General features: G+C 40.1%; 1 protein-coding gene across 1 annotated transcript; it reads right to left on the bottom strand.

Moving 5' to 3' along the window:
- Positions 1-258: 258 nt before the first annotated feature.
- LOC122971310 (alpha-1,6-mannosylglycoprotein 6-beta-N-acetylglucosaminyltransferase B-like) lies at positions 259-15,258 on the bottom strand. Its single transcript, XM_044337898.1, has 17 exons — positions 15,208-15,258; positions 13,654-13,769; positions 10,628-10,757; positions 10,340-10,464; positions 8,528-8,598; positions 7,975-8,148; positions 7,610-7,777; positions 7,039-7,208; positions 6,637-6,768; positions 6,127-6,260; positions 4,147-4,289; positions 3,787-3,942; positions 3,475-3,621; positions 3,278-3,394; positions 3,059-3,133; positions 2,707-2,867; positions 259-2,610 (listed from the first exon to the last, which is right to left on the bottom strand). Exons 1-17 carry the CDS (start codon positions 15,231-15,233, stop codon positions 2,412-2,414), a joined length of 2,244 nt encoding a protein of 747 aa, XP_044193833.1. The 5' UTR covers positions 15,234-15,258; the 3' UTR covers positions 259-2,411.
- Positions 15,259-17,058: the final 1,800 nt, after the last annotated feature.

The raw sequence follows: 17,058 nt of genomic DNA, 5'->3' as shown, positions 1-17,058 counted from the left end.
ATAAAACTGATTTTCAGCACTTACCATACAACATTGATGACTAAAATTAGATTATCCAGATGTCAAGGCATACCATACTGCATATCACATCAAATAGGTTTAAAAAATATATATATGTTTTTTGCATAGACCTAGTCAGCATGAGGTCAGCAGGCAGTCATATGGAACACTAAAACCTTTGTCCACATTTATGCTTTATATAGAAACATATATACGCTGAGGTGTTTTTGAACCCGTAGTTTGAACCCTCTGCTATCAGCCCCCTGGGAGGTGAGTGACAGCTTTTATATGCCATAACACATGTAAATGATATGTATTAACATGACTCATCCAGAAATGTGACATCACTTTTCTAAAACTTTGTTTCAGAGACGTCCCTCTGAGTCAAAAGCAACTTTTATTTTCTTTTATTCCAAACAGCCTCCTGACATAAACACAAGTTCATTTCCATCATCGTCCAGCTAATTAAGAAAAAGTCACATTTGACAAGGCCAAATGAATTCACCAGAATCCACCAGAGTCATCACAAATGTTGTTTTCATGGACCGTTTCTCAGCCATTTACCAGTCAATCATATTGACAACCAATCCTATCGTTGCACCCCTGAATAGTCTGATCCCTGAGTGACAATATGTTCTGGTCACATGGAGTGTATCGGGGCGGAAAAGGTCTCCTTCTCTGCCAATTAACATTCATGAGTGCGTCATTTCCAAGAAGAACCTCACATCGATCCAGTTCAAAATAGCAGCTTGTTGCCATTGTTGGAGCCATCTTTACTAACAGCTGCACTATGTAAGTCCAGCACCCCATCACTTAACACTGATTATGGGCTGTAGTTTAGCCCTTGGTTGTTATCATTTGTTTCTTTCACAAGCTGTTTTGCAGGCAGGGATGACGGGATAAGCCTGTGTGACCTTTTGAGGCTTCTGAAATGGAAATGTTCAAGCATAGGGCCTCTATAACTCTCTCATTAAGAGTGTGTCATGCCAAATCACTGTACATACTGTATGTAAAGTTTCCATGTTTGTTCATATCAACCAGGGGTGCAAAATACCCTTGGGTGGGTGGGGTGGGAGCGCTACAGATCTGTAGGTCATGAGGCAGTCAAGGAATAATATTGGCGCAAATGCAAGAACTCTGGGCAAAATGAGTCATCTGTTATGCGTTCAAAATCATTTTAAGGTGTAATTTCTAGTAAAATAACTCAAGAAAACATAATTAATCCTGCCTTCAGTGACTTTTTCCCGGTCTAAATGACGCAAAATATGTGTTTGAAAGACAAACAATGTGATCCTGCCTTTACTGGTGGGGGGTATGGATTTAAACAGAGCTGAGGGGGTTTCCTAAGTCAAAGACGGTTGGGAACCAATGGTTTATATGACAGTATAATCATGGTCATATGGCTGTGACCTCCAAAAGGCATCCAGAGGTTATCCATGATTCACTCAGATAATGAGCCTCATCACTTAGGCTGTCACCCTCTCTCCTCCGAGGCCCAGGCTAATATTTGCAGCCAGCAATGCATTGAGGGGTTACATGGGTAGTAATCCCATGCAATACTGACCAGTGTGATACATTACTGTAAGCGAAAAATATTGAAGTGCATTGTACTGTGTGTGATCTGGAGGAAGTGAAAAGAAGTTTAGCATACATGGCCATTACATGGATTACATTGGTGTCTCTTCTCAAAGCTGGAATATATTTATTCAAATGCACCTAAACACCTATTTTCCCTAAAGTGGTTTTTGCCTTCATTTAGAGACAATTTGCTCAAGGGATCAAGGAAAAGCTACAACAACAACAACAACAACAGGGATTTAGTTAGGCACCATGAGACACGAGGCCTTGAATTCTTCATCCTTCAATATTCAAGTACTTATGATATGACAATCATTCATTTTTGGTTCCTGAGTAATGACTGTCATTAGAAAAAAAAACACAACAAAGTCTTGGGCCAACCAGTTGAGTCAGACAAATCTAGCAATAGAAATTTTGCAGAACAACTTTAACCATTTGGCACGGCCTCTCTCATATTATTTTTTTAATGCAATGTTGGATGCCTAAGGGACGAGCAGCAATATCTTCTGATCTGTTCATGATAAATTCATAACTCCGAAATTGTTATGAAACCTAAATGCTAGGGTTGCTGACTGAGATAATTCCTTCAGATTACCGGAGCACTGAAAATTATTTATTTTTAATTATGTGTGCATCATAATAAAATGCAGTCCCTCAGCCTCTCTATGAGACCACAAACCTTTCAATAGTGTTGGCAGGACAGCTTGCTTTCTTTGGTTGAGATCACTTTAACTCTACATTAAGCATTGCAGATGGTTCTTTGGTGCTGTCTTCATCATATTAGCTTTTTCCTCTTTTCTCCGTGCTATTCCCTGAGTCCTTTCACCGTGTTGTTAGAGGATGTCAGGATGCAGTGCCACCTGTCCAGGTAGGTGAGCTCTGCAGGGACACAGTCTGCGGTGGGAAGGGTCAGAACCGGCACAACTGAACAGCAGTGGTTCCTGCTGAAGGCCACATCGCCGACCCCAAGGGCTGTAGGAAGGAAACAGGTGGTTGACTTCCTGTACCATGCTGGAACAACCCAGCCCGAGCCTACAAAATGGGAGAGAGTGAGTAGTGTATTTACACTATGGTGCATCAATCATCTGTACAGTGTGTTTCTGCAGTATGTATCTCCTAATCTCTCACCTAGTGAACGCGGCAGGGCTGTTGAGGTGGTGAAACAGAGCAGGCTCACACACGAGAGAGGAGTGTCGACACACACTCACACACGACTGACCCAGAGGACCCAGGTGCGCCCTTAGAGTACTTTCTGGTGGCCATGTAGGGACAGACTTACTGCAGAAATTCTAGAGTGATTTAAGTTTTCAGGGAGAGAGAAATTTATGGGAGTTTGAACTGAGCCTACAGCAAAAGGAATAAAAACCTTAGAATAGAAGCAATATTCAGTTTATCACATCTCACAAAAACTTTCACTTCGTTTAGCAGCTCTACAAAAATGACTGAGCGAGCTTTATCCTACATGGCTACAACCCCATACCTGGTGAGTGATATAACCATGAACCCGCTCCAGCATTCCCTCACATGTGAACTCTCTGGGAGTGAAAGGCTTCACCTGCACAAACATACACAAACACTTCAGTGCAAGTCATTCAGTGCTACTGCAACTTATATTTAGGGATTACAAGGTGTGTGTCTACATATATGTTCTGAATATACAGTTTAAATAGTAACTTTATACTCGTACTCTGGGACCTACCTCTGTGCGTAGAATAGCTTTGACTGCTTCCCGTACATCTGTCCTGTTGGTCATGTCCACAGTCCACACGTGGGGTTTACTGATGAATTCTTCAGCATATGGGTGCTGAGAGGAGATCTGTAATCCAGTTTTTTACTGTATTTAGATCTAAATATGGATGTACACTATTTTTTTTTTCAACTGGAGAGGTTACCTACCTGTCTTGTGGTGGGCTTGCCTTTGTAGAAGTCATTATTGTCTGGGGAGTGTGGTGGGTCAAATCGTGGCTGGAGGAAGATGCAGCCCAGAGCTATTGCCTCAATGGGAGCTGGACCCTCATAGGGGAAACCAAGACCTACAAACACCTGAGAGGGGAGCAGAGTAGACGTCATTTTGTACTAAAATTGAGGATCTGTCATTAACCATAAACAAGGCAAGATAAGAATATAATGACAGTGATCCATGTGGGGCCAAAATTCCCAATCCTCTCTGGTTTCATAGCTTTATTCTGAGCTCAGCTCTTATCTGACCTTGGCTCTGCGGAGAAGTTGTAGGAAGTGTTCCTGAGTCAGCAGGCCGTGGTTTCTGATAAAGCTGGGCAAATTAGAAGCGTGTCCTTCAGGCTGGTAGACTGTGGCATGGGTCTCCAGCTCTTCACTGATCACCTCCACATACTCTGATTTACCCTGGTATATACGCACACAGAAACAGACACAGGCAGGAGACAGAGCACATAGAAAAACACAGAGAAAGGTAAGGGAAAGAACAAAGGAAGGGCAACGGTGAACAGCAAGACCATGACAAGACCAAGCTGTTTGACAATCTTGTGAAATGATAGTGAAGCAAATGGTCATTTTCTTTATAATCAAGCCAAATACCATGATCATTACCTGCCACATGTAGTCCTGTTTACCATAGACAACTGCTATCTTGTCTTTCCTGTAGGTGTCTGACTCCAGCTCCTCCTCCCTCACCTCTGCCCTTGCTGCCTCCTCACTTACAAAGCCCAGGAAGGAGTTATCAGGAGTATGAGCTAGAAACAACAGAACATAAGTAACAGTATAAATTATGAATAACAGTGATTTAGTTTCAGATCAGCTTGCATACAATATTCAAATTCCCCATCATGAAATTTCCATTTTTACAAGGAAACTCTGAAATAAAGAATATATACAAGGACAAGAAGCAGTCAGTGCTGGAACTTCATAATCAGAATCTGTTTATCAGCCAAGTATGCAGCAGACAAAGAATGTGTCTTGGCATTTGCTCCCACAAATGCAACATTTTTTTTGCACTTTTTTTTTAAATGTAAAAATAAAACATTTTTTTGAATCTAAAAAAAAACCTTTAAGCTTTATTCAGAGTTTTGAGAATAAATTAAAGTGTCTCTAAGAATGTGCATGTCTATATGCTGCTTTTTACAGTAAGTAGTCTGATCTACTTTATATGTTAAAAACTTAAAAGTGTCTTAAATTAACCACATGTTTGAAGACAAGGCAAAAAAGACACTGAGAGTGGAAAATGTGATCAGAGGATCAGAAAAAAGTACTTTTGGACAGGCATTGCTGACAACACAGACCAAGACTGTAGGTGAATAACAGTAAAGATTAAAATTCTGTGAGAGAGTAAAAACATGTGGTGCAATATAAATCATCTGCTAAAGGAAATGAAAACTCTACATATATGAAAGGTTCACCTCTGACTGTTTGGATAGGCAGCTGCCACCTTGCTGCCCTCCGACTCACTGAGGAAGGTGTGAGGGATGAGTATTTACCTAAGAGATGCAGGAATGTGCTAGCAAAGGTGTGTGCGTGAAAGCATCAATTTTAATTCTACAACATTTGTACATACATATATCTATATATATATATATATATATACATGTGTGTGTGTGTGTCTTTCTCTCCTGTCTTTGAAAGACTATAAGACTATATCTCCTTTTATTCACCCTACAGCAGCACAGAATTTCCTCCTGGCCCCTTTTGCTCCATTTGTTCCCACTTGTCTTAAACACCTGTGTAGGTTCACTGCTTAACACAGTCATCAGATTAGCAAAGATATGCAACAACACACTGATATGATCAAGATCATGGAGCATGCAGCATGTGGGGGTTTGAAGAAAAGCTGTGAGTTTCTTGTTCTCACTGTTCTCACTGCCTGTTTACTGTTCTGCTTTGTCTGCTTGTCTGTTTAATGCAATCCTTCAGTCAACAATCTTCCTCTCCGCCTTTGCAAAACAGAAGCAGCCATCCACTCCTTTCTCAAGCTCCTCTTTTATTTATTTCTTCTTCCTGTGTCCTTTTTCTTGTTGCTGTTTTGCTTTCTTCCCTGCTTTCTGTCCTTTCCCCACCATCAGCTAACAGCTATTGCTCTCTCTCCTCCTCAGCAGGACAAATAAACATGTTCCAGGCTGAAGGATGAAGAGTGGCTCTCGGCCCAGTGCGTCCAGCTTGTCTCCATCTTCCAGCAGGGTGGGAAAGAAGACAGGGAGAGGTGTTGGAATGAAAGCTCTGCCTGGGCACCAAGTTTATTTAACCTCAGCTATTAATCCTCTTTCTCTGTGAGGATGCCTAGTGGGGCGTATGTGAAGGATCAGTGCTGCGGCAGCAAGATATAACTATGCGTGTAACACACACATTTATATGCGTGTGTGTATACATATATATATATATATATATATATATATATATATATATAAAGAGAGAGAGAGAGATTGTCTCCAAAAAGTCTGAATCAATATATTGTACTTCAAAGAGTCAGTCATAAACAAATTCCATGATGCCATTATTGCCAGCATAAAATGTATGCACAAACACATACACACACACACACACACACACACACACACACACACACACACACAGACTTACGGAACATGGTCATGTACTGCAGAGGCTGGAGACCCCAGCTGCCCCACAGTGTTTTATATCCATGGATCCGTGCATAACTTCCCAAATTAAAAGCTGGTTCAGTGCCAAATGAGTCCAGGATTCTGAAGCGACACCTAGAATGATTTTAAAAAATGCTTGTGATAAAATCGTCTTATATATTATTGCAATTTAACAATGATTATATGTTCTGCTGATCTTGTATATTTAAAATCTTACAAGGGCCTAAGTGGTAAATATGGCCATAGAAGTAGAGAGCAAAATTAACACCTTTTATCCCTCTTTCTACATGGTGAGATTGTTCTACGTTAATACACTTAAGTAAGTTATATACATCTCTGGCTTTAACCCCAAAGCCCAGGAAACAAACTTGCAGTGGAATTTCTAAAACCTTGTAAACATAAAGGAAATGTTTTTCTATCTTTAATAGAATGGGAGAAGTCATGTTATACTGGAAGAAATAAATGTGTATTTAGAAATTTGTGGGCGCACTGGTAATGCAGGAAAGCCAGCCCCATGGCTGCTTGGAGGTGAGCAAGGCCATGGTAGTCAGTATAGACGACATCAAAAGTCAGGGGCCTCTGGATCGGACAACTGCCTCGGCCTGGAGCAGCACCTATCAAGCTGGAACAACCACAACAAACACATGTCAGGTTCAAGAAAGGTCACCAGTCACCATTTTTGAGCATCTTTCAGCTTTGTTCTTTTGCCTTTCTTGTCCCTTTTGTATAAAGTAATCACAGACCAGCCAGGTTGTTACATATGAAGTTATCCAATTCAAGTTATCCAATTAACTACTAAAATACTTTTGCATCTATACAAAAAAGTAACCTCCAAACAAACATATATATTTTTTAATCCAATCAACTAGCGGTATTCAACAGTGGTGCCAACCTGTGGAGGTGTTGCTGCGAGGTGCTGAGGGTCAGGTTGTGGCCCAGGATGGTCAGACACGCACTGAGGTCAGCCCACTGGACCAGCTCCCCTAGAGGACCCCCTCTCTCCACCATGGCTTGAAAATGCTGGCCAACACTCCCAGACAGAGCACCGGGATAAAGCAGCACCTAGAGGTTTTGAGGTTATAAAAGTCCAAAATCCATCTTTTTAGGATGTAGGCAGTTAAACACAGCAGATATAAAGAGGAGTGTGTTGTCATTTCTGTACTGTCTTTGATTTCTTAAGTTCAAGGCTCTGTACACTATGATAGCAAGTTCTAAAAAGTACAATATAATAAACTATATTCATTAAGGTTGTGAAATTTAAATATCAAGAGACCCTGAACATGTAATACTAAAATTTTAATGTTTAGTATTTAGATAGTATCACCCTAAAAAAAACACATAAACAGAAAAATCTTGAAATCTAAAAATATGTTCTTGTGAATATTGTCATTTTAACCATTTCCTTGAAAATCCAGAAAAATAAACTTGATGATGCTTAGTCAGAGTTGATCTGCTGGTTATACCCTCATCTGGGATGAAACTGTCTTGTTGCTGCTCTGCCTCATCCTCAGACCAGCATGTATCCACCGTTCAGACATCCTTTCCACTCTGGACCGGATGAATCTTATTGCAGGACTGCTGTTGTTGCTGATGGCCTCATAAAGTGGGCTCAGAGTTGTACGTATCTCAGCCTGTGTACAATCATAGTATGAAACACAGTGTAAGTTTGTAAGCCGGATAGAAATAATGTGGAATTTAATTTTGCTAGAGATGTGATCATGTATCAATTGTTGTGAAATGTAGCTTCTTTTCACTTGATTGTTAATTTAATTATACATATATCCATACAACAATACTACACAAAGACATAGACCTGTTGTAAAGATACCTTCTCTGTATAGGACTGAGGTTTCTGGTGCCATGGTGGTGTAGAGTGGTTCCCTCCAAGAGGAGGAGGACAAAAGTCTTCTATTTGGCTGAGATAAGTCAGTATGGAGCAGGTGGTGCCATCCACTCCATAAAAGGTATAGCAGGGGTCTGACTGCCAACGGGCCTGCAGAAACTGTTACAATCAATACAATATTTATTGTACAGATGTGAGAGTGGCATCAATTTTTCATTTATATCCTAGCAAGAAAGAGAATAATAAACATTTCCCAAAATGTTGAAAAGCATCAGAGCTCTTCACAACACAATTAGTATTCTATCACTAGATACTGAGTAGCTCTACATCAGCTGTTGGTGGTTGAGTGCCTTGCCTAGCAGGGCTGTTATGCACTAGTGGATATATACCCTTATTATCTCAAAATGTTATTTCCATGCCAAGCTCAGATGTGCTCAAATATTTGGGCCCAAAAATGTTACTTAAAAGTTTAAATTAAGGTATGCATTATAATACAACCATGAAGTTCAAGCAACCCAATATATTTCCACTTTCTCACCTCCACTTTCTCCGCACACACCGGATATGCAGGATCAATTGGCACCTCACACTTCTCATTGGGCCCTGTGGGTAAGATATCAGCCGTCATACAGTTTTTCTTTATGAGGCCATTTTGAATGCATCATTATTCCACAGACCAGGCTTTGGTAACAAAAAGTACATTGTGGAGTTAACTCACTGTGGGTAATGAAGAACAGTGGATAATAACTTTGATATACAGCCTCTCAACTGAAATGTGGATAATGAACAGCAGCCATCAGCACGATGCACAGTGCTACCATGCATGTAAGAGGCATTAGAGTAGAGGCAATGTGTTCTCAGAGGCCCTTTCCCGTAACCCCCCCCCCCCACCATCTCTAGCCAATGTCAATCAACTGGAATGAACACACACACACTCACACACCTGACCCACCTGCCTCCTACCAAACAGGCTCTTTTACAATGCTTGCTCTTGCCAAAATACACAGTCCTTAACTGTGTAAAACAGCCTAGTAAAAAGTAAAAGAGAGGAAAAAAAAGATAAGAAAACTTATAGGTGTGAAAACCAAAAAACAGTGATACGCTGTAGGAGTACAGCAGAGAAAAAAAAGTGCTCCCCCTGCAAAAACAAGAGTATGAGTAGACAAGTCGGTGAAAGGACTCCTGGGTAATTCAGTTGTACTTTATGGGTGTGAGGTAATGGGAGAGGGACAGGGTGAGGGGCTAGAGAGCTGGTTAGAGAAGTGTGTGTTTGTGTGCATGTCGACGAGAGTGTATCCTCACGTATGCACGGTGTGGTGGCCCAAGTTTTATGAATTCACTTGTTCAAATAGGGAGGTGAGGGTGCGCACACTCATCCCCACCGCCAACACACACAGACACACAAACTCCTCGTGTGCCCACCAGGCTGTGTAACCTGATTCTCACCTGACACCTCTCAGGAGGGTCATTGTGTAGATGTAAACTTTTTTTCTTCCCGCGGCCAGTACATCAGCTCTGGCTCTGTGAGACTTGTTAAACTTCTATTCAAGGACTTCATCCCCCATAACCACCTGCACACTCTGCCCTTTAACCCCCCCATTCACACCCTCCATTATCACAGCTTGTTAATTTCACTGTGTGGTTAACCTCTATTGAGGCTATGAACCGTGCATTTGGCTCGGAGTATCACACTACCACTGCAGGCAACCACAGAGAAGCTTGCAATTGGCCAATTATTGAAGCTGGCAACAAGCAGGGACGAGAGAGTGTATTTATTTGGTGTAGCCAGAACGTTAAAGCATGTTATTACTGGAACAAACCCTAAAATCTCTGATTTATCTTGGAGAGCGAGTTGTATTTAGTAATGTGCATAGAAAAATTAAAGCTTAAATAAGCAAGATTTTTTATTTAATAGCATAATACACCTGTCTGATTTGTCTAAATCTCATCATGGGTGCCAAGTCACACTGATTTGAAGTCTATAGATTCTCCCTATCCGATGAAATCAAATTCTGACACAAACTGTGTCCTATACACTCAAGATAAAAGTGTTCATACTGGCAGATCTTTTGCCTGGCTCATCCTTTAAGTGTCCCTCATATCACACAGCATCAAGGTTGCTAGTTTAGAGCAGTTCACTGGCATTTCTGGGTATTAAAGTTAAGATTTTTCTGAACTAATAAGTCAGAAACGTGCACACTTATCCAATACAACTTTAAAATCCTAAACATTTTTATTATGATAAGATTGGATACAACAGTTACATACTTATTATTTACTCTCATATGATGTATCCACTCCCTGTACACAATTCATTCACAATTACCTGTGTGTAGTCTGTGGTTATCATGTGGTGGAGTTGTTTGAGACTGATGGTGATGGTGGTGATGACGGCTGAGCTGGTCAAGTCTATGGGACACTCTCTTCAGCTCCCTCTCTACCAAGTGGGCCAAGCCTTGCTGGTCCTGTCTAAAGCTGGGAAACAAACAGGAGTCCACATGAGACCACTGTACTGTATGCATACCAAAGGAATACAGAGGAACACTGAGTCGTACTGCATCTGCAATTGTATTATACTGCGATCCAGCAGGTGGTGAATGGATTCTGTTTATATGTGAAGACAGTAGATGTTGAATACCTCTGCAGTAGCAGGCTGAGGTCATCTCTGGTCATCTTGGTGGCATCTATCTCTCTGCTCAGCCTCTGCACCTGAGTATTCAAAGCCTCCAAGCGAAGAGCCAGCCTACGAAAGCCAAGACCTCGCTGCCCTATGGCAATAGTATACACCACACAGTAGGTCATGCACGTACAGTATCAAACATCAAAACATTTGTGTACTTAACAGTGTATTATTGCATTATGACAGAGCCACTTTGTCTTTAGGAAACAAATTTTGTTCCATTTATCATGAAAACAGCCCTGTTATGTAATGCTATTTTCTTAACTTGATCTGCAGGAAATGATTCAGCGATTATGGCTGTGTGTATTTTCCATATTCATTGTATGAGGTAATGGCATCTAATCATTTTAACAGAGGTGAATTTTCCAAAAGGACAATTTTATGACAGATAAAGATGTTGAGTCATCATTTCTGACTACCAAACATTTGTGAAGATTTGCAGTCACATTGATTTATGGTTACAGAGAGGAGAAACACACACACATTCATGTAGACATGCTGTATGCAAAGATTTTGTGAATGTTTACTTGGACACCATAAAGGTTGAAGTTGATGCTAATCTCAAATTGCTGATCTCATATGCTGTGGAACAGTCAATTTCAGGTCATGTCAGTATGTACTTGAAAACGTGGTGAAGCTATTCACAAACCTCACATTTATAGTGATTGTGGTCATTGTTGTGCATATCTTAACCCAATGGTTCCCAACTGTTTAGACTTTTTAGAGACTTGTAGGAGATATAGGGGAAATAAAGCAACAATTACAGAAAGTTCTGAAAAAATAAAACATAATTGGGTCCTTGAATCATCTTTTTACCCCTCAGATTTATCATGGAACCCCTTGGTGGGAGAAAACTACCTCCAACATTTATAAGACCCTCTGTCAAAAACATACAGTACATCTTACTAGCAGGATACAAATATAGGTTACAGTGACTATATATTATTATTGTTTGCTAACAAACCATGTTAAAATGTGAATCCTCTACCTCTTATGTGTGCTCAGATAGGCCATCCAATGTAAAGTGTGGCTGACCTGAATTAACTGGCTCTAGTTACCAGACACAGAATAACTGTAAAAACAGTGAATGTGAGTTTTAGGAGTCTGCTAAAAGGAACTATTTGAGATGGCAGATCAAGGATGTCTTGACTGAAACTTTGTGAGTTGGGGAGATGCTGGTGGAGGTGGGGTTGATTTGAGGTCAGAATAAGGATCTCCTTGGGGATTAAGCTTAAACCCGTGATACTTAGAAAAAAATCCCACAGACAGGTGATGTCACTACATCTCTGTTTGCTCAGCTGTCAGTATATCAATACTTGTATGCCCTGAGGGCCTTTGGGCTCATAGGCAATGAAAGATGAATGGGGGAAAGAAGAGGCTGAATCCTGTAATAACTTTATGCCAGTTGTGTGAGATGTGACTAAACCATTCCAAAGCTTGTAAAGAAGTGTGTATGTGTGTGTGTTTGTGTGGGTGCGTGTGTGTATGTGTGTGTGCGTGTAGCTTATTAAAGTGTGTGTGTGGTGGGTGTGGGTGGGCATGTGCATGTCACGTCATGCTGTTTCTGCACATTTCTAGATGATAACAGTCACATGATGGAAATTAGAAGTAAAATATGAAGCACATAGCTCCTTATTATGTGTTTTCATAACACAATAACACATTATAATGCAATAATAAGTCTACTGATATAAATTTCCTCTGTGTCAGAGACAACATATTCCTTTTTCATGAGAAAAATTATGGTGGAATAATGATGATACTCTGTTTTCAAATCGTTCTGTTTAATCATTTTCTAAAAACAATTCAAACTTAAAGGATATGGGTGAAACTCAAGATTAAATACAACAAAATGACTGTGAAGAAAGATGACATTTGGTGAATTTGAGTTGGATTAACTGTGTGCTGACCAACAGCTTCCCCCATGTGGTATATTTTTCCAACACAACCATTGCTGGGTGGCTATTTGTACACAACTTGTGGTGGGTCCCTCAAAGCACAGAACAATTGTGGGTCTGTGGCTGTGATGCACCAGCGGATTACATTGTCTGCTACAAACTGTTTTTCTAGAATTCAAGGAGTAATGGATGGGGATGTTTGGATAAAAAGTCGTCTTCTTTGATTACATTTCGAAACTGATGGATTGGTCACCACATTGTTCAACTCTTTCACAAACACTACTTGTTTTCATTCTATCTTTAGTTAAACCTGTGTGTCTGATTGTATCTTAACTAACTGTGGAATTAAATGTTATGCATAAATTGGTTCAGTCAGTTTCATATTATTCAGAAGTTAACTGGGTTCCTTTGAATTAAGAGAATTCCAAAAAAAAATCTAATGTACCATGAATCAGCTTCTGTATCAGATTAGTGGAGACACCAAGTGGAGCTTGTTGAGTTTCTTTCCAGAATGTTCATGATCAGGTCCACATAAAAGACAGCTGATTTTAATGAAAAAAAGGCTCTGGAGGAGACTGTTGACAACATGTGTCTCTTCCTTGTAAACCAGGAAGAAAGCTTTTGCCCAAACAACCTTGTCCACTGCCCCCTTAAAAACCCTCCTTTAGGGAAACAGTGTAGCCAGACAATTGAACTGAACAGGGGTATGTCTTGGCCGCAAACCCACAACTGTTAGACGCATGGGAGGACCCACCGCGAATTGTGTACAAAGCTTCATCTAACAATGGGAGGACCAGGTCTTGTACAATACAAGAGTATAATTCTGCAAAATATACATGTACTGCCACATGTACTCCTCAATCAATGCTTAATGTGAAGACATTACATCTGAGTGAGATTAATTTGTTTCATAATTTAATTTATTTTGGATATTTTATTTTGATTCACTATACTCATAATCAATGTTGCCCAGCACAGTTCATGTGAATATATGAATATCTGGATGTTTTATCTTTTTGATAGTAAAAAAAGGTAAAGGCTTCCTCTAAAGTAAACTCTGTGTGTCCTTGTGTGTGTGTGAGTTACCCTGTTCTTCAGGTGACCTCCCAGCAGGTTCTTCCCTGGTCATCTCCAGAGGCACCCAGAGGCTCTGTAGCAGCAGGGTGAACACAGACAGGCACAGACAGAGCACCAGGCAACCACTAGAGGACACAATAGACAGAGAAATGCTTATTCTTCTTCAAATGCTGCAGCATGTGAGGTACAACACAGCCCTGTCAGATGAACTCTACTATCCAATGACAACACCTGTCATGTTCTAAATGTGTTCATTTAAATTCATTTCAAACTGTATATTTATACTATTAATTATATGAAAGTGGATATTGTTACAGTATTTTTTATACAACTTAACTGTTCACATTTAGGTCAGTTTACATTTGTACAAGAACGTTGGAGTGGCAGGAACTGAATATTTTAACCATTTACTCATTATTTTTAGCACTATTTGAACTTTTAGCTAACTGATTAGACTTTCCTGCTTGCTTGCTTGCTTGCTTGCTTGCACTCAATTTCAGGTGTTACAGCTGACTCAATATGTAGGGTATATTTTTAATCAAATCATAATTTCAGTTTTTTGAATGAGTTGAAGTAGAATCTTTCCACGTAGCAACTGCAGAAGTACCCCAAGGGAACTTCCCTGCAGGAATCCCTGAAAATGGAAGATCATGCCCGTTCCTTAATAAGCGCAGACACAGCAGTATATGCTGAGTAAACAACTCCAGATCTGACATTTGTATTTGCTTGGTATGTTCATTGGCAAGATATTTGAAATGACATAAAAGGTCACTTTTTAATAATCGGTGTCATACAAAACCAGTTAAATCTCCTTTGAACTTCATGGATGTGATTTTAAAGGCATATCTGATGTAATAAAAACCATACAGCTTGACTCTGCCTTTCACCGAGAACACTGAGAGAATGTGGAGAACTAAATTGTTCCATGACTTCAAGTAAGGACCCTGGTGTGTCAAAATGAATATTTGAAGCGTGATGTGCCAGTATAGCGTGTGTCTGCTCACTGTTCACATGGGCTCCCAGCTACAGTTTAACTGGGGCAGAGAGAGCAATCACTTCTCTCTCTCTCTCTCTCTTTCATCAGGCTAGTAAACCCACCAACCCTTATCCAAAAAAACATGACCAAGCTCAAGTACATGCAAAAACATTTTCAGGGCTCTCCAAATGCCTATAAATCTCCAGATTCAGAACTAGACAAATTATTTTCATTCTAATCTATAAGTCATTTCAACTTCATCAAAGTTGTCAGAGCACTCATCACCACATCACATGTATTTGGTTGAAGGTATATGGAAAAGCTGTAAACTGCACGGGAGAAATCATGTTAAAATAGACTACTGATATCTACCGTATCATATCTTGTACATGTTTTCCAACAAACTTAATAGTCACTGTGAAGGTTTACTCAGACCTATCAGCTGTCAAAATGTGCATACTGCTGAGGTGAGAACAAAATAGGAGGAGGTTCTGCTGCATATGCAGAGCAAAAAGTACTTGTTCTGCACTTTCTTCTGCACATTTTTACTACTTCCTGGACACTGATGTAATGATGCTGATTCTTACCTGCGTGGCCGCAGTGCAACGCGCATGGCCCCCTGTTTACAGACGTTGGATCTCACTGCCAAAACAAGAACATTGCAAATACGTAAGTACAACATGCTTAGTAATAAGTGTACGGTTATGTTTTGGGCAGGAAAAAACATAATTGCACTATTGTTATATAATTTTTCACTCCTACATTTGAGTTTGACCAACAAAGATTTATTATAGTTTCACTTTAAATTGTAAATGGTAGGTCACACTTTCCTCTTGAGCTGCACCAATAAAGTGTGAAGGCATAAATATATTTCAAAGTAATGCTATTGCCAGCATGACTGGCCATGAAAGGCTCTTCAGCTTGTGGTCTTTCTGTGTTTGTGCAGAACATGTTCATTAGACGGACAAATATAATAATGAATCCATACATAACAAAACTGCTGTCACCAAGCTGTTGTTGTGTGTCAGTGTGAGACAGATACAGAGATGTCAACAGTTCGGCGTATAACAAGCCAGCACATAGACAACCACACACACACACACACACACACACACACACACACACACATACACACACACATCCTCACCTCCTTGGGTCTTCCTCCCAACCCACTGGCAACCATCAGGCCTGTTTTGAAAACACACAAACTAAAAGAAAAGGAAATAAAGTTGGGGCTGGAAAGTATCTTGCCTCCTTTTTTGTCTCTTTTCGCTCTCTTTCCCTCCTTCTCTGGCCGTGCCTTTTCTCTGTCTCAGGGCCTGTGGGTAGGCATCCTGTGGTTGTCAAGGTAACCTGACTCCCCTTTAAAGAAAACAATACGCAGAGTGCTGCTAAGGCCTTTCACAGATACAATGGAGCCCACGCTATTGGGTGACACAGTTTCTTTCAGTCTCGCTGGCCAGACTTAAGCCTTGGTTGTGAATTGATACCGGGGAGCTCATTTAAATAGCTCAAATGGTGCAAACTTTTGGCTCTGAATGGCACAATACAGACAAAAGACAGTACAAATTTAATGACAGTAACAATAAGAAGGATCATAATAGACCGAATAAAATACCCAGTGGAAACTGTATAGTTAACATAGAAAAAGTTGTTATTCTGACTTACTGTGTTGTAACACAGTTGTCACATAATTAAACTACACATCAAATGCACAAAGGAATTAATGCATTTATTTCTTGAGAGGTTTCATTCTGGTTGTAAATAATTACAGTAATTACAATAATTGATAGTTGTAAGGTAGAACTAAATCAAGTTATCTAAGGGTCTTAAATTGTTTAATTAGCAAGTATGTTTCACTGAGCCTCAACAGTTTTTATTACATAGTCATATTACTTGTGGAAACAAGGCTCCATAAAGATATGGATGGGTTTACTCTGTGGAAACAAGGCTCCACATAAAGAGCATGATGAGACATGACCCAGTCAGGTTTACCACAAATCAGATCAGAATCCCTCACCTACCTGGAGAGGGCGCCATAGTGCCAAGATGTTCTTGGAGTCCAGAAACTGCACTGTAAGAGAGAAGATACAGTTTAACCACAAATGATCTTTCTGAGCATACACAAAATCAAACTCTGAACACTCATGTGTTTCAAAGTTGAATAATCTGTAGGCTATGTTTTCACTGGGGTGACCTGTTCTATTGTGTGTTACATGTATGAAAGGAGAACTGCATACATTGGTGTCAAGACTTCCAAAGGAGACAGATACGTTTTTAATTCCAACATGATTCAAAGCAGAGGAACTTCACAAAAACTTCACAAAAAAACCTGATCAGAAAAAGACAAGGGAAACAAAACTGGCATTGTGATCTATTTCAAGAACGCTTCTGTAAAGATCATGAGAACCAACATGCAGCAATAATTAGAAGGATGA

Source organism: Thunnus albacares, chromosome 20, assembly GCF_914725855.1.
Source record: "Thunnus albacares chromosome 20, fThuAlb1.1, whole genome shotgun sequence".
Lineage (NCBI taxonomy): Eukaryota > Metazoa > Chordata > Actinopteri > Scombriformes > Scombridae > Thunnus > Thunnus albacares.
The sequence above is the reverse complement of the archived record's forward strand: the minus strand, read 5'-3'. Positions and strand labels throughout refer to the sequence as shown.